Below are 21,483 nucleotides of genomic sequence, written 5' to 3' on the forward strand. Positions count from 1 at the left end.
TTTAGGTATTTCCAGTATTTGCTTATTCACTGGTTTGTTCCAGAAGTATTTTGTATTAAAAAATTACAAAATCTATTTTAAAAAACTAACCATAGTACAGTTTTGCTTTGTTCAGTCTTTTAATCCATTCTCTCCTAAGTCGTCTATCATCATTTTGATGGTAAAATGTAGCACAGCAGAGTATCTGGGCGTGTAAAGGCCGCTGTACTGAAGTACGGGTGTCACACTGACAGTGAGGATGCATTCAGGAAAAGGAAAAAGCACAACAGTGCTGCAAAAACGGAAAAGCTCAGGTTCGGAAAGACTACAGGGAGAAATTTGGGAGTCCATCTAAGGAGAATTGTGAGCAATAAGGCTGAGGAAATCCACACTGTAGAGGCTCTGAATCCAAGCCTAAGAAATCTGAAGTTAGACAGGCATTAGAGAATCTCTGCAGGTTATACAGTAAGAGCAAAGTTAAGACCTGAATAGAGATCAATGTAGCAAATGGTGAATTCATAATAGAGGAGCGGTAGTTTGAGAGTTGCAATTAAGAAAATGAACCAGGATGCAACTGTACTGTATCTAGTTTTACTAAAGACCTGACTTAAAAATTCTAATAGATAAAAGGTTAATAGACCTGAGGTCAGGTCTGGGTGGTGGTGGGGGCGGGGACCGTAACACAAAACAAGAAGATCTTGATCATGCTGAGATGCAGAGGTAAGAAAGAGGCATCATGGCTATGCGACCTCTGTCCCTGCTATTCTACCAGAACAGCTGTTGTTCAGGTTCCCAATGTCTTCCACGTAGTTTGACATTTTTCAGTTCCCATCTTACTTAATCTTTTGACAGTTGGCTTTCACGGTATCACACTTCCTTGGTCTTTTTCCCACTTCCCTGGTTTCCCCTTTTCAGTCTTCCTTGGTAGCTTCTCCTCCTCCTCTGTCCTTTAGATTTAAATGCCACAGCTCAGTCCTGGAGTCTCCTCTTATTCTTTGTCATTCTCTCCATAATCTACTTTTGCCTGTCAAACAGTATCCATCCTAAAAGCCACCTTCCTAGGGGTCTCGGTATGTACTCAGTAAAGCCGGAGGGTGGTGCTTTAGTAGGGAGGCACTCACCATACACTGGGAAAGAGGTGCCTTTTAATAATTAAAGTACAGGGACGCACGCCTGGGTGGCTCAGTGGGTTAAAGCCTCTGTCTTCAGCTCAGGTCATGATCCCAGAGTCCTGGGATGGAGCTCCACATCAGGCTTTCTGCTCAGCAGGGAGCCTGCTTCCTCCTCTCTCTCTGCCTACTTGTGATCTCAGTCTGTCAAATAAATAAATAAATAAAACCTTAAAAAAAAAAAAGTACAAATCAATATACAATGAAAAGACAGCACATACGCAAAATTACCTAAAAATGGATTTAGCCCGTGAGCTAACCTAATTAGTGACCAATAATAAGGAATATTAAAATGTGACTGCCACTGTTCTAAGTAGTTTACTGATTCATTTTACATTGAATTCTCAATACTCTCATTAAGCACTTATTACATACTTTCCCAATTTTACAGATAGGCAAACTGAGACATGGAAAAATTAAGAAAACTTCCCGAGGTCACGTGTTAAGTTCAAAGCAAAACAGAGTTCAAATCCAGGTTCCGATTTTGAAGACTATACTCTTTAATGGTGATACTCTCACAGTACAGAAAACTTGAACTCATTTCTGTCCTCTATCTTGGCATTCTGCGTCATTACCTCTAGATCTTGCACTTTGGTTATGATACCAATGTTCCTTTAAAACTGCTTTACCAAGGTCAACAATGTTGAGCAGGACCTCTCACCTTTGTGTGTCATGGACTCCTCCAGAGGATGTGGTAAAGCTTATATACTCCTTTCTCAGGATGATTATTTTTTAAGTGCATAAGATAAAACAGGATTTGAAATAAGACTTACAAAGAAAACTGTAATGGAATATAGTTAATCCACAGATCCCTTCAACTAAAGCTAACGATACCTTTCTGTTCTTAATTATGTATATAATCTTTTGGTAGCATCTGCCACTACTGTCCCAGCTACTCCCTCCGAAAACTTAAAATGCTTTGCCTTTCCTTCACTTCTACCATTTGTTCTTCCTGTACCTTTCATCCTTCTTGGTCTCATTTGGGCCCTCCATACTCTTCTTGAAATGTTGTGTACACAGGCCTGCTTCTCTTTTTACTGAAAATACCTGCATGACCTCATCCACTCTGAGTTCAAGCACTGTCGAAAAGCCCAAACTTTTATAACCAACTACCTACTGGTCATCTCCTCTTTAAGACTCTCGTGAAACCCAACGTGGAGGATATAGCCAAGCTGTGTCCAGACTCCTGACCCAGATGAACTAAGAGATGACGAACGGGTGTTGTTTTCAGCTTGTGATAATTTGTTACACAGCAAAAGAAGACTAATCCAGTGGTCAGACATCGTGGTTCTGGCAACACATTTAGAAAAGGATGCATGAGTTACCAAGTAACCTGATGCTAGGAAATGCTGGAATCACTAATTCTCCATCTCCTAGAATCTTTTTTCCTAAAGCTATGTTAACAATCAACTTTCTAACCCTTTGGTTTTACTGCAAAGCCCAAGATTTTCAGTGATACCGAAAGTCCAAAACAACAGAATATAAAAAGAGTGCTGGTGATGGAATATAAGATGCAAATGTGACACAAGCAGAGGTTTGAGAGGCACTTTTGCAAGTGAGGCTTGCCCTTTTGGAAAGCTGCCCAGAGACTGCCATGTTATTAAGACGCTGGACTAGCCTAGAGGAGGATAAGAGACCATAAGGAGGAAAACCATGGTGCTATGAGCCAGCACCAACTGCCACACATGCCAGCGTATCTGTCTTGCCCCGTCCAGCCGTTTCAGCTGTTGTGTGACTGCAGCTGCCCAATGAGCCCAGAAGAACAGCAGGAAAATCCCCAGCCAAACAAAGAACAACAAGAAATAAAACTGTATTAAGACATGAAGTCAGGATGATGTATTCTAAAGCAAAAGACATAACTGATAGTCTCAATTTTCTCATCTATAAAATTATGAACTCTGAGATTACCTCCAACATAAACATTATGATTTACTCTTTCACACTTCACATTCTCAGATATAAGAAACAAAACAACAAAAATAGATTTGGTGGAATTTTACATAGATTTGATGGAATTATGAGGAATATTACAATTAATCAAGATTTTAAGTTTTAAATATCATGCAGGGGAACTTCTATTAAACACAGCAGACCGAAATACATTTGTCTGTTTCCTTCTAAAACATCATTAAAATGACAGAAAAGAACTAAAAGTGACTAAGAAACACAAAGTCAAAGGAACTCAAAAGGAGACAACAGTTCTATGATTTCATTTCAACAAAATTTTAGAAGAACAAAACGAGGATAGTGATAAAGACTCTATACACATCAAGTAGAGTTTAAACTTACACTAGAAGGTGGGGAAATAAACAAGTAGCAAGCACGCACATACACGTATACACTCTTAGCCACTCCAGAAAGAAACAGGAATCAGAGTCAGAAGGTCCTCTGAAAGAGGGTGCAAAGAGTTAAGACTGAAAAAAGAAAAGAGCAGGTGGAAGGTTTGAAAAAGTAGTTTGAACACCAAGACCCTTTCATCCCAAGCTGCCTGCAACTATCCCTCCTTTTGAGCAGAGGCTTATGATTTAGGAAAGGTTGAACTAGACATGTTCTGGCATCAAAAGTTTCAGGTAAGAGCAGAGGTGAAGTATTATCAGAGAATAGGGGTAATTAAATGGAAGCAAAAATAATAAATGCTAAGGACCCTCCTCACTGATCTCCCACCTACCTCATGTAACCATAGATACAGAATTTCTCTCTGAAGAAACAGAAACTCTTAACTATGCCTTGGATGGTGATCTCAGAGTCATGAGATCCAGCCTGCATTGCCCTCCGGGCTCAGCAGGGAATCTGCGTTAGATCCTCCCTCTCTTCCTCTACCTCTCCCCTAATTCACACTTGCTCTCTAAAATAAATACATCTTTAAAAAAAAAAAAAAGTAATACACTCAAAAAAAAGCTCTTGGAAATTAAAAACATGACAGCAAGAACTAAAACCCTGAAGAAAAGGTGTTAAGCTGAGAAAACAAGAGCAGAAAGGGTTAAGAAATGGGATAAAAGATCAAATTAAACAGAGAAAGCAAAAGTGACAGTTAACAAATAACAAAATCTGCTATAAACTTAAGACATGAATTTTAATTTAGTGTCATTTATGTGCTGTGTGTCAACTTGGCTAGTGTTGAGATCTGTAAGAAAAATACATATTGGGTTTTCATCCAAACCCTTGCAATTTCCTGTTAAGAGTGGCAAAAGTGTTTCTTGTCATGTTAATAACCCTAAGGAAGGTAGGTTGCCAGAAGGCTGAACTTTTATTTCCCTCCCCACCCTCCCCACTACTTCTCAAGAGACAAGGGGTTGGGACACCAACAGCCAGACTTAATCATGACCACAATGAAGTCTCTATAAAAACCCAAGACAGGGTTCAAAGAGCTTCCAGGTTGGTAAACACATGGAGATTTGGAGAGAATGGCATGCTTTGACTGGGGAGGGAAATAGCACTAGCTAGACCCCAAGACCTGACCTTTACTGCCCACCTGCTTGTACTCACTGAAATAAGTCACATTTGTCCCATTTTTACTTAAGCTCTTCTTTCTAGCTTATCTCTTAACTCAAGCAAATGGAAACCGAAACCACCCCTCAAGCAATAGTGACGCTCCAGACAATACCTCAAGCCAGTCAAGACCACCCAAACCAGTTTGAGTGTAACTCTTGACTTGTGCCTGCCCAGATGGACCATGGAGTAACCCCTAAAATGACCAACAACTGTTACCTCATTATAATACTAAAATCTCTGCCCAAAAAGGAGCACAAGCCTCATTTCTGTAACATACATATAAGCATGTTTCCTTAAGGTACATATATGGCCTTCACCAGTCTCTACATATGATAAACTCTCTCTGTCTAAATATTCATCCTAACCCTAAATAAAAGGAACCCATTCACCCTTACTAGGAGCATCACAGCTCTGGAAGTTATTCTCCGAGATCACCTTATGTGTTGCAAATAAAATTTCCTTTCTCTAACAACTTACCTGGTGTAGCTTCTGTGACTCATCAAGTATCCAACTCATGTTAGTTCAGTTACTGAAGCTTCTTGCCCTTTTCCCCCATACTTTGTCCTATACATCTCTTGCACCTGGCTATTCCTGAATTAGCTATATCCTTTTATAATAAACCAGCTACCCAGTAAGTAAAATGTTTCTGAGTTCTGTGAGCAGCTCTAGCAAATTAACTGAACACAAGGAGGGGGTCATGGGAACCTGTGATTTATAGCCAGTTGTTCAGAACAACAACCTGGACCTCCTACCAGCATCTGAATGGGGAGTGGGGGAGCAGTCTTTTAAGACTGAGCCCTTTTCTATGGAATCTGACACTATTTCCTTATAGACTGACAGAATTTTATTTTTTTTTTAAGATTTTCTTATTTGAGAGAGAGAGCACAAGAGGAGAGAGGGCAGTGGCAGAAGCAGACTCCATGCCGGCAGGGACTAGGACTCCAGAATCATGACCTGAGCCAAAGGCAGTGCTTAACCAACTGAGCCACCTAGGCACTCACAGTGACAGAATTTTGTTGAATTCTTGGATATCCTGCTGGTATCTGAGAATTGCTTGGCTGCTGTGTGGCAAACCACCTCCTCTCCAACCCTGCCTAGTTGTTTGGTCAAACAGCAGTCTAAATGTTGCTATGCAGTTCCTTTTTTAAAGGTAAGATTAACATTTAAATCAGTAGACTCTGAGTAACTACCCTCTATAATGTGGGTGGGCCTTATCCAATCAGTTGAAGGCCTAGGAGCAAAGGATTCATTAAGTTTAGTTTTAAGATTGCAAGACCACCTCTTTTCTGAATTTCTAGTCTGCTGATCTGCCCTGTGGATTTTGATAGCTGCCACAATCACATAAGCTAATTCCTTAAAAAATAAACCTTTCTCTGTATACTTCCTATTAGTTCTGCTTCACTCAAGGACCCCAACTAATACTAATACTCTGGTACTGAAAGTGCTTCTATGGGAAGACAATCCTTTTTTCAAATTTCATAAACATTTCTAAAATTTTAAATCCAATATAATTAAGATACAGTGTGGTATTAGTTTCAGGTATACAATATAGCAGCAATTCTATACATTACTCAGTGCTCATCATAATAAGTGTATCTTAATCCCCTTCACCCATTTCACCCATGCCCCAGGACCCACCTAATCTCTAGTAACCATCGGTTTTTTCTTTTTAAGAATCTGGGTTTTTTTTTTTCTTTGTCCATTTCTTAAACTCTACATTTAATAAAATCCTAGGATAGCTATCTTTCATTTATTTCACTTAGCATTACACCCTCTAGATCCATCCATGTTGTTGCAAATGGCAAAATTTCACTTTTTTTTAATGGCTCAGTAATATCCCATTATATATGTATACATAGCCACTTCTTTACCCATTCATCTATCAATGGACACCTGAGATGCTTCCATAATTTGGCTATTGTAAATATTGCTGCAATGAACACAGGGATACATGTATCTTTTTAAATTAGTGTTTTCGTATTCTTTGGATAAATACCCAGTAGTGGAATTAACTGTATCATAAAGTAGTTGTTTTTAATTTTCTAAGCAACCTCCATACTGTCTTCCACAGTTGCTGCACCAGTTTGCACTCTTGCCAACACTACAAGAGTGTTTTTTCTCCACATCCTCCAACACTTGTTTCTTGTATTTTTGATTTTAGCCATTCTGACAGATGTGAGGGGCTATCTCTTGCCTTTTTTTCTCCTCACTGTGGTTGACTTGCATTTTCCCGACGATGAGTGATGTTGAGCATCTTTTCATGTGTCTGTTAGTCATCTGGAGGTCTTCTTTGGGGAAATGTCTACTCATGTCTTCTGCCCATTTTTGTAAACTGGATTTTTCTGGTATTGGGCTATAGTTTTTTATATATTTTGGATACTAAAACTTTACTGAGTATGTCATTTGCAAGTATCTTTTCCCATTCAGTAGACTATTTTGTTGATTGTTTTCTTTGATGCACAGAAGCATTTATTTTGATACAGTCCCAAGAGTTTATTTTTGCTTTTGTTTCCCCTTAGGAGACAGAAAAAAAGTTGCTATGGCCAATATCAGAAAAGTTAATGCCTATGTTCTTTTCTAAAATTTTTATGGTTTCAGGTCTCACATTTAGGTCTTTAGTTCAAGTTTATTTTTGTATATGGCATAATAAAGTGGTCCAGTTTCATTCTTTTGCATGTAGCTATCCCAGTTTTCCCAACATCATTTATTAAAGGGACTCTCTTTTTCCCATTATATATTCTTGCTTCCTTTATCAAAGACAAATTGGCCAGAAAATCATGGATCTTTTTCTGGGCTCTCCATTCTATTCCACTGATATATGTGACTATTTTGTGCCAGTACCATACTGTTTTATTATAGCTTTGTAATATAGCTTGAAATCAGGGATTGTTTTACCTCCAGTTTTGTTCTTTTTCAAGACTGCTTTAGCTACTCAGGGTCTTTTGTGGCTCCCCACACATTTTGGGATTATTTGTTCTAGTTTTGTAAAAAATAAATAAAATAAATGCTGTTGGTATTCTGATAGGGACTACATTAAATCTGTAGATTGCTTTTGGTTGTATGAGACATTTTAAAAATATGTGTTCTCCCAATCCATGAGCATGAGATATCTTTCCACTTATTTGTGTCATTTCAATTTATTTCATCAATGTGTTATAGTTTTCAGAGTACAGTCAAGTCAAGGAGTAAACGTGGTCAAGTTTACTCCTGGTATTTTATTCTTTTTGGTGCAATTGTAAATGGGACTATTTTCTTAATTTCTCTTTCTGCTACTTTATTATTAGTGTCTAGATATCCAATGGATTTCTCTATATATTGATTTTATATCATAGGACCTTACTGAATTCATTTATCAGTTCCAACAGCTTTTTTGGTGGAGTCTTTAGGACTTTCAGTATCTGCACATAGTGACAGTTTCACTTTTTCCTTATGAATTTGGATGCCTTTTCTTTTTCTTGTCTGAGTGCTGTGGTTAGGACTTCCAGTACTATGCTGAACAAAAGTGCTAAGAGTAGACAAGCTTGTCTTGTTCCTGATCTTAAAAGTGCTCAGTTTTCCACAAATGAATATGATGTTAGCTGGGGAGTTTCATTTTCTGTTGAGGTTTGTTCCCCCTAAACTTTCTTTGTTGAGGGTTTTTCTCATGAACAGATATTGTACTTTGTCACATGCTTTTCCTGCATCTATTGATATCATGTTCTTATCCCTTCCCTTACTGATGTTATAGATCATGCTGATTGCTTTGCAAATACTGTGCCAGTTTTGTGTCCAAGGGGAAAAAATCCCACTTGATTGTGGTGAATATCTTTTAAATGTATTGATGGATTCAGTTGCTAGTATTTTGTTGAGGAATTTTGCATCTATGTTTACCAGATATATTGGCCCGTAGTTCTCTATTTTTGGTAGTGTCTTTATCTGGTATTGGTATCAAGATAATGTTGGCCTCATAGAATGAATTTGGAAGCTTCCCTTCCTCTTCCAGTTTTTGGAATAGTTGAGGAAGAACAGGTATTAACTGTTCCTTAAATGTTTGGTAGAATTCACCTGTGAGGCCCTATGTCCCGGACTTTTGCTTATTGGGAGTTTTTTGATTACTGATTCAATTCCATTGCTGGTAATCAGTCTGTTCAAATGTTCTATTTTTTCTTCATTCAGTTTTGGGAGGTTATATGTTTCTAGGAATTTACCCATTTCTTATAGATTGTCCAGTTTTTTGGCATTTAATTTTTCATAATATTCTCTTATAAATCTTTTGTATTTTTTTTAAGTAGGCTCTATCCAATGTGGAGCCAAATATGGGGTCTGAACCAATGACCCTGAGATCAGATCTGAACTAAAATCAAGTTAGACACTTAACGGACTGAGCCACCCAGGTGCCCCAGTCCTTTATATTTCTGTGGTGTCGGTTTTGTTTCTCCTCTTTCATTTCTAATTTTGAGTCCTCACTCTACTTTTTAAATGAGTCTGGCTAAAGGTTTACCAATTCTGTTGATTTACTTTTATTTTTTATTATTTTTATTTATTTTAGAGACAATGTGCATGCACACATATGTGAGCAGGGGAAGGGGCAGAAGGAGAGAGAGAATCGCTAGCAGACATTCTGCTGAGTACAGAACCGGAAAGCAAATGCTGGGCTCGATCTCACAACCCTAAGATCATGATCTGAGCCAAAATCATGAGTCAGATGCTTAGCCAACTGAGCCACCCAGCCCATATGCCCCTAATTTTGTTGACTTTTCAAAGAATCAGCTCCTATTTCTACCTTTGTCTATGTCTACTCTGCTCTTTATTTTTTCCTTCCTACTGCTGGGTTTGGGTTTTACTTGTTCTTTTTCTAATTCTTTAGGTATAAGGTTGGGTTGTTTATTTCAGATTTTTCTTGCTTCTTGGGACAGGACTGTATTGCTATAAATTTCCTAGTAGAAGAGAATCTTGAGGATGAGTTTTCTGAACTCGTTCTGGGATTTCTGGAATTGTTTCTTTGATTAGATTTAAAGGCACTAATGACTACTTTTCAGTAGTGAAGAGAACACTGAACATCGACAGCATGATATAGCAATAAAAATAGGTAAAAAAATCACCAATGCATACTCCTGAACAAATACTTATTAAATAAGAGACAAAGTTCTGGTTATCATGTATTCGCTACCTCAGAATATTTCAAGCTGATTAAGATGAAATTGGCTAGCTGCTTCTAAATGCACGGGACGAAGTTGAGAAACACAGGCATGTGCCGAGGGACTCAATTCCAAGCTGAAGCATCACATAAATGACCTGCATTTCTATGCCTGCCCTGAAAGAAATCCCTACCTTCTACAGCTGTAGAGCTGAGACTGCTGGAAACCAAACCAGACTCTCACCAAGGACAACGTGGGTACAGGCACTGCTGAGTGCCATCTGCTAGCAGCAGAGACCAGCAGTAAGTCCCTGATATAGTACCATTCCCCAGGATCATCAGCTAGCTCCCTAATGGCAGGTTCCACTCCATTATGGAAGTGGCAATAAATCAACACCCTGGCTATGGATTTGCCTTCCCTGCATACAGTGCTTCTGTAAAAAATACCATTTATGGACTTACAGAATGCCTTATCCCAGTCATGGTTTTCCACACGGCATTTCTTCTGAACAAGGAACTCACTTCTCAACAAATGAAATGCAGCAATGGACCCATGTTCATGGAATTCACTGGTCTTACCATGTGCCCCACCATCCTAAAGTGGCTGGCTTGACAGGATAGTGGAATGATAGTAACATTGTTGAGATTGTGGAGAAACAGAAATCCTCATCGATCACTAGGGAAGACAAACGTCACAGGCACTATGCAAAACTCTTTGCCAGTCCCTTTAGCATACATTTACCATATACAATCTAGAAATTTCCCTCATAGATATCTACCCAAAAGAAATAAAAATATCTATTCACACAAAAGTTTGCCCATGAATATTCACACTATCATTATTCATGATGGCTAAAAAGTAATTTAACTGAGGGACAAATCAAATGGAGTATTTCCATACACAGAAATACCACACAAAGGAATGAAATATTGATACATGCCACAACATAAATTAACCTAAAAATTATGCAAAGTGAAAGCCAGACACAAAAAACAAAAACACATATTCTATGTACAAGTCCATTTATAAAATGCCCAGAGAAGGAAAACCTGTATGGATAGCATTACACACTTGAAATGGGTGTATTTCATGATATGAAAATTATGTCTCAATAAAATATTAATAACATATGCAATACACCACTAGTCAAAAACGCCAACAACTAAAAACTACCCAAATACTAGCCAATAGTAAAATAAATAAATCATACGTCCACACTGGCCTACAACAATGAAAATGAACAATCTCTAAAAACACAACCTAGAGAAACCTCACATAATGCTGAGCAAAGAAGGCCTACCTAAGAGTACATACTCTATTATTCTATATATGTAAAATCCAAAAAAAAGGCAAAAGAGATTTGTGCTGTTTAAAGTTAGAATGCTGGTTATACTTGGGGGTGGTCGATCAGGTTCTATTTCTTGAGCTGGCTGATGATTACATAACTGAGCTTGCCTTGTGAATATTCACAAAGCTGTATATTTACGACAAGTGTACTTCTGCATATGTATCGTGTTTTCTTAAAAGACTTTCAAAAATATCACCTGTAATCCTAGAAAAAACCCGAGAATTATCAAGTGTCCTTTAATCCAGTAAGAGTTAAACAAATTATAGGATATACATGTATAGTAGCTGGGGTTGGGTATCCACCAAGTATGTTTTGCCCCTTCCTCTTTCCTTAAACAATCAACACCACTCTTAGAAACATGGTGGGGTTCCTGACCAGTGCAAGCTTAAGGCTTTCAAAGTGCAGTTTGTCAACTCCTTCAAGAAGTTTGCAAGGGCAAAACTCTCCAAAAACAAACAAACCAAACAAATGTACTGGAATTTTGATTTGGATTAGATTTCATGTGTAGATCAAAATGGGGAGAAATGACATCTTAACAATATCGAGCCCTCAAACCCATGATGGTACATCATTTGTTCCATTTACTTAATTAAGTCATTAATGTCACTCAACAGTGTTTTGTACTTTCAGGTCTTGAGATTTATCCCTAAGTAATTCATGTTTTTTGATACTACTTAAATGGCATAATTTGTTCATTTTATAATTTCAATGTTTTGTTGAAATATATTTGTTACTAATATATAGAAATACAATTGATTTTTGTATGTTCATCCTGTATCATGTGAGGTGGCATCAAGACACCTTGCAGCTTTTGCCTTCAAACTTTTTGGAACACTGCTTTGAGACCACCATGACATGAAAACGTCTACACTGAAAGACCAATGAGGAGAGGGAAGAGCCCAACTGAGAAATAACAAATTTTCGTATTTTAAACCACTGAGTTTTTGGATAGCTTGTTATAAATCAACAGATACCTGACAGAATTTAGGGAGAGTCACAGTAAAGAAAATAGGGTTTAGAAATTCTAGGAGGCAAAGTCACAAGCAGAATCAGCCAATAAGAAGCTAGGACACAAGCTGGGAGCTTAACTGGGATCAAAGCAGATCATGGATAGGCAGAAGATACAACCACAGTTACCTCTAAGACAATTGTACTGAATCTAAAGGGGTCTTTGCCTTTGGCTTGATGTAGTTAGATCAATCTGGCTAGTTTTAATTCAGAGGAGCTTGATCCTTCTTGGACTTAAAAGGTCAAGGGGCACGACAGCAGAGCTAATTCCTTTTTGTCAGAGGTTCTTGTCCACTCCTGCTTCAGTTTACTTCTACCAGGGCATTCTGCTGCACTTCTCAAGTGGTTATGGCAGGAATTGGATCTCAATATAAAATAATTACTATATATTACAAAATAAACTTACAACGGTTGTCTGAGATGGTTTCTATATAAGTTCAATCAAAATAGGTGAACTGTTACAGAATTATTTCTTTCTATGTAAGGGACAGAAAGACTCATTTATCTGAATCATAAAATACCCTGAACTGAAGTGAGCTGATAAGCCCACATACTTTCCAAGCCCATGTCACAATCCACATATATGTGAGGTATGTCTATACTTCTAGAAAACTAGAATGGAGTGGAAGAACCACAGGAGGCCAAGATATTTGAACTAAAAATGGTTTAAAGGACATGGGGCATTCCCAACAAGGAATGAGATGTCTGAGTAGATCATTCTCATACTAAGAGAAGTAACATAGTTCCTGCTACCTAAAGAAAAGGCCTAGAAGGTAGGATAGATAAAAAGCATATATACTGTCAGCAATTTGAGACATGAACATTATCCTAACAGTCAGAAACTCCAGTTTCTGAAACCTGATCAGGTGTATTTCTATAATTAGCTATATTTGTTTCCCATAAATAATTAGTAAAGTCCATTTTGAAATATTCCAGTATCAACGTATTAAGAAGTTAAGGAAAATGAGGCTCTCTTTTTAAAAGCCATTTCAGAAGAGTATCATTTGTGAAGAATGCTTCCATTAAAGGTGATCGTACATTCAGAGTTAAGACTGAAACTAAGTATATGCCCTTTTTATCCTAGTGAATCTCCTTCCAGAACACTTCTATTCAAAACCAGTAAGACTTTAGTTTAACTAAGGAAACCAGGTTATCGCCAAGGACACTCAACATCTTTCAAGAAAGAATTGTGAAGACAATGTCCTGAGTAACTTCTCAGATTATCCTTTTGTACAAAAACTAAATGGTAAAAATTGTAAGTTAGATTCTCAATGGAGTGGGAAAAACCAGTGGGAATGACTGTTCTATATTATTTAAGAATAACAAAAATATTGTTTAAGAGTACTGGAAATGACAGGGTAAGATATAATCCAAGGTATTCTAACATAGGAAAAATGAAATACTCTGATGAAATCAAAACTATAATTGCTAAAAGTAAATAAATTCTAATTTTTTAAAGGAAGAGAGGTGCCTGGGTGGCTCAGTCGGTTGGGTATCTGCCTCCGGTTCAGGTCATGATCTCAGGGTGTTGGGGCTGACAGGCTCCCCGCTCAGCAGAGAGTCTTGCTTCTACCCCTCCCTCTGGTCATGCTCTCTCTTTCAAATAAATAAAATCTTAAAAAAAAAAAAAAAAAAAAAAAAGGAACACAGAGCTATTATCTATAAATTAGATCAATGAGAACAAAAACTGAGGATGATCCAGCAAAAAATTATCAAAACAAGCTAATATTTTAGTAGTAATTCCAGGAAATATGTTGATTATAAACTAAATAAGCCAAATAATCAAAGCTCTAAACAATCTAAGTAAATTCCCAGATCTGTTACGAACTTATTTGCTGACTCCATTTAAGCAATCTTACTACCCCATCCATAACAAGAGTAACTAAAAACAGTAAAGTGATTTTAAATAAAAGGTGAGACCCAGAGTTTAATACAATCAAATTTTCAAACACCCAGTACTTCAAAATATTTTCTAAAAATTCTAATTTTATGAACTATCCATTAAAAGGGGGGCTATCTTACAGTCAATTAAGTTAGGTAGTTACTGCATATTTTGTTATTTATATTGCCTTTTTTTTTTAAGAAAAGATTTTGTTAGAGACATCAAGTGTGCACAAGCAGGGGAGTGGCAAGCAGAGGCAGAGGGAGAAGCAGGCTTCCTACTGAGCAAGGAACCCTATGTGGGACTTGATCCCTGGACCCTGGGATCATGACCTGAGCCAAAAGTAGATGCTTAACCACTGAGCCACCCAGGTGTCCCAGTATTTATACTGCTTATTACTCCCAATCAAAATCTCGAGAGGTCCTGCAACAAATAAACTAGCACACTAATGACTCAAGCACCTATCACATTTGACTCTAATACTCACTATTCCACGAAACATGTGAAACTCACTCTAGTAAATATTAAGATATTATAGTCTCCCCCCTTTTTTTTTTTTTAGTCTCCCTTTTTTAATAAGGCTTTATATTGTACAGTTTCAGGTGGAGGTTTGAAAGTGAAAGAAAATTAGTGGATAAAGTAATACTAGAATTACTAATAAACTACATTGAGGCAAACTATCGCTATACTTCATTACCATAAAAGTAGTACTGGTTGAAACCAGAGAACAGAAGGAAAACATAAAACCAAGTTAAAAGGACCCTGCCAGGCTCCATGCCTCAAAATTTCTGCTAACACTCTTGGAAGCTCCACTGTGATGACGATAATCCTCTGGCAGTGGTAAACTAAGCTTTCATGTTTCAAGTTTTGCCCTTTTTGCTTCTTGTGTGTGGGATGCTCTTCATCTGGCTGTCGTGTATTCAGGTCTCAGCTAAAATGTCACCTTCTCAAAAGAGGTCTTCCCTTCACATCTTAACTTCATCAAACACTGTATCACATTATTTTAATCAGTTAAGTGGTGCTGGACACATAGTGGGATGTTCAACAATTACTTATTCAATGAATCAATATATTATATGAATATATGAATTAATAAACACTATTTTTGCAAATTTCCATTTGTTTTTATATATACCCATCAGGATTAAATAAATACAGCAAGAACAGGGACCACTATTATTTCAGTGTGAAGAATGAACATGCCACTTTGCAACTTAATAATTCTAAAACAATAGTGAGTTGTTTTTTGTGTGTGTGCAAAACTATTTGTTCAAACATGTCAAAGGTTGTTATTTTTGACAGAAGGAAAGTATATAATTTCAAGTCGTTCGGAGTAAATAAGAACAATTCTGAAAACAAAACAAAAATCCTGAAAACATCTTATCAATATCCATGAAACAGAGAGCTAGCTGTACCTCTACAAAACATCAAAACCTGTTCAAAGTTTTGAAAAAAACCTCAACCTCTGAAACAAGTACAAGTTACTTCAGTTAAAATTCAGCAGACTTAACATGAAAACTATTCCTGAGTAGCAGAACAACTTTCTGAGAAGTGACAAGAAAAAGGAAGAGCTGAGGTGATTTCTAAATATTAAACAGCGCAGGGAAAAGTGACCACCACAGCCTCCATTTCTTTATTCCCTGATCTAGTTGTTTAAATGCATGTAAGAATCAGTTCTTAGGTACCTATATACTATTCGACGTTGAACAGCTACCATAAGAGCTAAAAAGAGATGAAGATGGGAGATGAAGATGAACCAAGAGATGGAAGATGGGAGCCACAGAGTACTTTCTCGAGATTTTACAAACAGCTACCTTTTACTGCATGTTCCCTGGATTCCAGGTAGTGAATTATTTGCAATAAAAGGCAGAACTTGAATTCAAACCCTGAGTTCTAACTCCAGATCCAGAGCATTTATTTATTTATTTATTTTTTTAAAGATTTTATTTATTGGGGCACCTGGGTGGCTCAGTGGGTTAAAGCCTCTGCCTTCAGCTCAGGTCATGATCCTGGGGTCCTGGGATCAAGCCCCGCATTGGGCTCTGTGCTCGGCAGGGAGCCTGCTTCCCTTCCTCTCTCTCTGCCTGCCTCTCTGTCTACTTGTAATCTCTGTCTGTCAAATAAATAAATAAAAATTAAAAAATTAACATGAATTTCAACCACTATCTTAAAGAAAAAAAAAAAAGATTTTATTTATTTGACAGACAGAGATCACAAGTAGGCAGAGAGGCAGAGGGAGAAGCAGGCTTCCGTCAAGCAGAGAGCCTGACGTGGGGCTCAATCCCAGGACCCTGGGATCATGATCTGAGTTGAAGGCAGAGGCTTTAATCCACTGAGCCACCCAGGCGAATTGTACTCTTTTTAATATATAAAGCTAAATTTATCTAGTTTCCAATATTTTCTGAATATATTTTTTAGATGAAGATATTTTATATCTTCCAGAGCATTTAACAAGTGAATTAGAACAGGACTGATTTTGAGACTGACATTACCCAGAATGCAGCTTTAATCTTGCCATAGCTGCACAACTACTAAGAAGCCAACTTTTCTGGTTTAAGACATCTACACAAAGAGCAATTAATTCATCTCCAACAGGGATTCGAAATTTCCACCACATCCTCCAAGTTCTCCTCAAAGCAACCCAAATAATTCCTTTATAACACATTTTTTAGACACATGAAGTAATTTTAGCTGGATAAAGGCAGGTATGGAGGTTTTGTCCTTGGTTTTAATAAAAACTGCTGTGGTACTTGATTGCACCTGTCTCTACATTTCCATCACATCATAACATTTCAAAATGATCTCTAAATAAGGAGCACAAGACCTTCCATTATTGGCAGACATATCCTATTTTTCAAGCAACAGCAGCAACAAATACCAAGAATTTGCTAGACAAATTAGTCAGGCAAAGTTTTCTCACAGAAAAAATTTGCCTGGAACAAATACTTCTGCCTGGTAAACTATGAAATACCAGCCTCAGATTCTAAAATTCAGAGAACAAAGAAACCTGATCACTGATAGCTAATTATTTACAAAGCAGCCACAATTCAAGTCATTGGTTCCTAACCACAGCATCATTCTTATAAGTAGCATAAAATCCAGGTTTTAAATTTGCTTTATACATGTTATATATTACATATTCTCAAAGCATTCTTTGTGAAGGGAAAAATCTTAATTTTTTTATTTATAAACACATGTACTATACAATAAACTGGCCAACCCTCGGTTATTAAGTAGATTTCTGTCAGACATAAGAAATGAAATATGCTTAGGAGTTTATCTACTCAAGTTTTAAGTAGGATGCTATATATTTAACATCAAGAAATATAGCCAATAACTACAAAAATATAATATTTTTTATATGAATATATTTTATATGAATAATGAATGAGGTCCAGCATATTAGGGGCAATTTTAATAACCCCAATCTGCAAAGCCAGAATGAAATCTTTTTGAAGAAGTGTTTTAAAAGAAAAAGGTGGACATTAGCTTTCCTTTATAATCCAGATAAGCAGAAGACTACATTTAATATATATATTTGGTTTGGTAAAACTCTTTAAAGAAAAACAACCAAATGATCCCATTTAATTATTCAGCAGGCTGAAATCTTAGAACACTTTTCTTTCCACATTCTTCAAACTGCATTTATAATTCGAGTCTCTATCAGTACCAAGATTTTGTCTAAACTTTACTCTCTGTGTTGTGTATCATTTTTCTCCTAGTTACTTTATTAAAAATGCAAACAGCTAAAGACAAATTATAATGAACTGACATGAAATAATCTGCCCATCACTAGATTTCCAAATAATACCAAATGTTTCACTAGCCCAAACCTATTAGCTAAACAGGTTCTAACTACTCCAATTATTTTATTTTACTAAATGAAGGTCACTTTAAAATGCGAAGATCTGAATTATCAGGCTGAAGATTATTCTATTTCCTATCCAATCATAAAATATTCAGTGTGAATATATAAGACAGATTAAGAATGACCAAGTCTTACCTTTGTCAGTTGTTACTTTGTCTACACATCTGAAAGAAATGAGAACCAAATATTAAATGAACAATCTTGCATACATTCCTAAAACACAGATATTTATCTTTCAGGTTCACTTTCAGAGTGATGCAGAACACATCTAGAGTAGTGTAGTCAATAGAACTTTCTGCAGTGATGAAATTATTCTATATCTGCACTGTCAAATATGATAGTCATGTGTGGCTACCGAGTGCTTGAAATAGCTTGTTTGTAATTGAGGCTTGTGAATTTTTAATTTTAATTAATGTAAATTTAAATAGATATCATGCAGCTATCTAATCTGTTAGCATAGAGCTAGAGTAGCATTCGAAAAGTTTTTAACTGCAAAAAAAAAAAACCGAATACAAAGAGCGTATTGCTGATTTTGTTTTATTAAGTGGTTATATAAGAAAGTGTCCTTGTCTTACCAAATGCAGTAACTAGGGGTGAAATAATGTTTCAGATTTTCTCTAAAATACTTCAGGAAAAAAAGAAGAGGAACAGGGAGATAAAGGTAATAAGCATGGCAAAATCTCGACAACTGCTAAATCTAGTGGTAAATACTGGGCATGGGCATTTCATTGTACTTTTTTTTTTTTTTTTACTTTGTGTATACTTGACAATTTTCATAATAAAAATTCAATGAACCTAACAGAAACCCCGAATTATTCATTTATTATACCCAAGTCAAAATCTATTTCTACAAAGGCAACAGACCAGACCTCAGAAATTAATATAACTTGTACTTTACAAATTAGCAACAGTAAAGACTCTAAAGTGTTACAGACTGTTAAAAAATGCTGTTGTCATGTTTTTAATTTGGTAACATTTCTTTCATTCATAACTGTTCAGTGCAGTATAATGAACCTCTACCCTGGAGCCATTACCCAAATTCAAAAGTCCACGGGTCCTGGATCTTTACTATAAAGATATCACATGGTATCTTGAGCTGGTACAAAGTTTTTTTGTTTTTGTTTTTTATTTTTTTAAAGTAAACGTGATGTAAATGAGGACTGTTATGTTACAAAAGAATATCCAAATAAATAGAGATGCAATGTAATACAAATTCTATTCTCTTTAGAAAGAACAAGCTGTCATTTTCTCATCCCACTTTCTTAAACTCTGGGTATTACTTTATTTTAAATTACATCATCAATATCCAATTAATAATTAACACAAGACAATTGATCATCCCAACTCTAAAGAGAAGCACAGATGTAATACCTAAATTCTGAAACATTACACAATAAACTTCCCTCCAAACACTTTTTGGAATGGGAAGATGTTTCCTACCATACTGATTTCCCTGGAAGGAAAATGTAGAATTTTAAACTTATACAACTGGAACATTCTCCAAAGAGCCATAAAAGCTCTTTCAATTCAGAATATTACTGCCTCTTCATTCTCACTACCCATGATGTTCACCTTTTCCTTACAAAATGATATACCAAGAAAGTGTCACTCAAAGGTCTACTACTATTTTACCTTAAGCAAGAAAATAAAACAAAAATGGAATTCCATATCCCAGAAAATAAAGCAGTATTTGTTTCATTTGGAACCCACCTGAACCTGTAGGAGTACCTCTAAGAATATGCAGTTTTAGCCAATAGGGCTACTCAACAGCTAACTGTAAGTTTAAAAAAGTATTTATTAAAGTTCTATATGAAATGCATTGGCTAGGAAATGCAGAGGACTTATCACAGTAGAATGAAAAGAAGCCTTTCTGCTATTTAACCTAGTCTTAGTTTAACAATTAGTTTCCATATTAGTAGAAAACATGGGTGTTTTAACTTTATGAATCAGAGAAATTGGTTTATTATATATGTAAATAGACATGCATATAAACATCTGCATTTAAAATATAAGAATCTGAACTCTGGAGTTTATGGACCAAAATACAGCAAATGATGAGCCTAATTCTTAAGTAGTACTGATGTATATAACCTTTCTTCAAATCTGGTTTATCTTTCCTTTTAACTGGCTTTAAGTTATTTTAAAACAATTTTAGCTTTTAACTTTATGAATTCCTCTTGAGCAAATTCACTAAATAATTATCTCCTTTCAGAAGGATTTCCTGCTCTTTTCATTAACTCTTGAATATTTCAAAGCAAATGAAATGCTGTTATAAACATAAATTTATATAAAACTGTAACCTAATTATCATTTATACACACTTATGCTTGTAACAAATCATAAATTACCAGTTATAGAGGAAGATACCGATTTAAAGAGCCTAAGTTACTTGCCTGAGGTCACTTACTGAGTAGCGGAAAGCTGAGAACACAAACTGACTCTATAGTCCAATGCTTTCTCTACTGCACTACTTTGCCTTCTAGCAGAAAAAGAAGTTTCAATCAATTCAAATCTCTGTATTTATTGACCTTGTAAACTACTGTGTACTTTGCTGTCTCTTCAATCAAGAGAAACGAATGCAGGTGAAAACAGCTATTACTGAGTATAGGAGGAAATGGTGGGACATGGTTAAAGAACCTGAACAGAAGAGGTAATTAAGATACCTCACATGTTGTTAGGAAAACAGAGAAGGTCAGAAGGTACTTGACCAGGATTCAGTAAATTGATGCTCAAAATCTCATGAAATGTCTTGAAGGATTAATTAAATTTCTTAATTAGTTTTAAAGTTTACTTTATCACTTTGAAAATCCGTAAACCATGCGTACGTCTGACAAACCTCCTCCACTAATCGATGCATCTTCCCCCTATACTGTGAGATCCTTGAAGACAAGGGCCATGTCTCATTTATCTTTTTATAAAGCCTACCACAGCACAGAACCAAGCCCAGGTACTGCTCAATCATGATTTACCTAGCTGAAATGCTTTAGAACTCCTTTGATTTCCAAGGCATGCAGTAAATTAAAAACGTGTAACAAATAAATTATCACTATGAAAATTTATTTTAACAATCTGATCGAAACTGCGTAACTTAAAATACATAATTAGGAGACAATTCTGAGGCTAAGAGAAGGTAAAACAACACTACTATCTTTTATGATAGTGGATGTGAGAGGGAGGGACACTAAGAAGACGATCTTTCACCCCACAGGTAATAACATGAAGAAAAAACTGAAGGGATTTAATTAAGTCATCTTCATCCAACTTCAACTGTTTTTTTTATATTGTAGAAATAAAAAGACCCATAAGTACTTTTTGCCAAGAGTTAGCGAAGAAAACAAACAAAAAATGAGATGAAAAAAAATACTGCACTAGCTGTCATTATCTTAAGATACCACTTTTGATATCTTAAGATGGTAGTGGTAAAACAGTGGGAGGGAAATGCAGCAAGGAAATCTAGATGTATTTTACTCTCAAATGTGTAGGTGAGGATGGAAGGGCATTTAAAAAATACATTATTAAGTTATTAACCTTCTATGGCAACAGAAATAATGAAAAAGAATTCCAATTCTGCAGCGTTTACATGAGAATCACTATACACCACTTATACCTCTATCATTCCA

General features: G+C 36.3%; 1 protein-coding gene across 2 annotated transcripts in view; it reads right to left on the minus strand.

The window, feature by feature from the left end:
* The window catches only part of ZFP91 (ZFP91 zinc finger protein, atypical E3 ubiquitin ligase), a 48,727-nt gene that overhangs the window by 24,630 nt on the left and 2,614 nt on the right, over positions 1 to 21,483 (minus strand). For both annotated transcript variants that reach the window (XM_046017854.1, XM_046017853.1), the window contains exon 2: positions 17,999 to 18,027. In XM_046017854.1, the coding sequence (XP_045873810.1) occupies positions 17,999 to 18,027 (29 nt within the window). The remainder of the gene's footprint in view (positions 1 to 17,998; positions 18,028 to 21,483) is intronic.

Source organism: Meles meles, chromosome 8, assembly GCF_922984935.1.
Source record: "Meles meles chromosome 8, mMelMel3.1 paternal haplotype, whole genome shotgun sequence".
Taxonomy (NCBI): Eukaryota; Metazoa; Chordata; class Mammalia; order Carnivora; family Mustelidae; genus Meles; species Meles meles.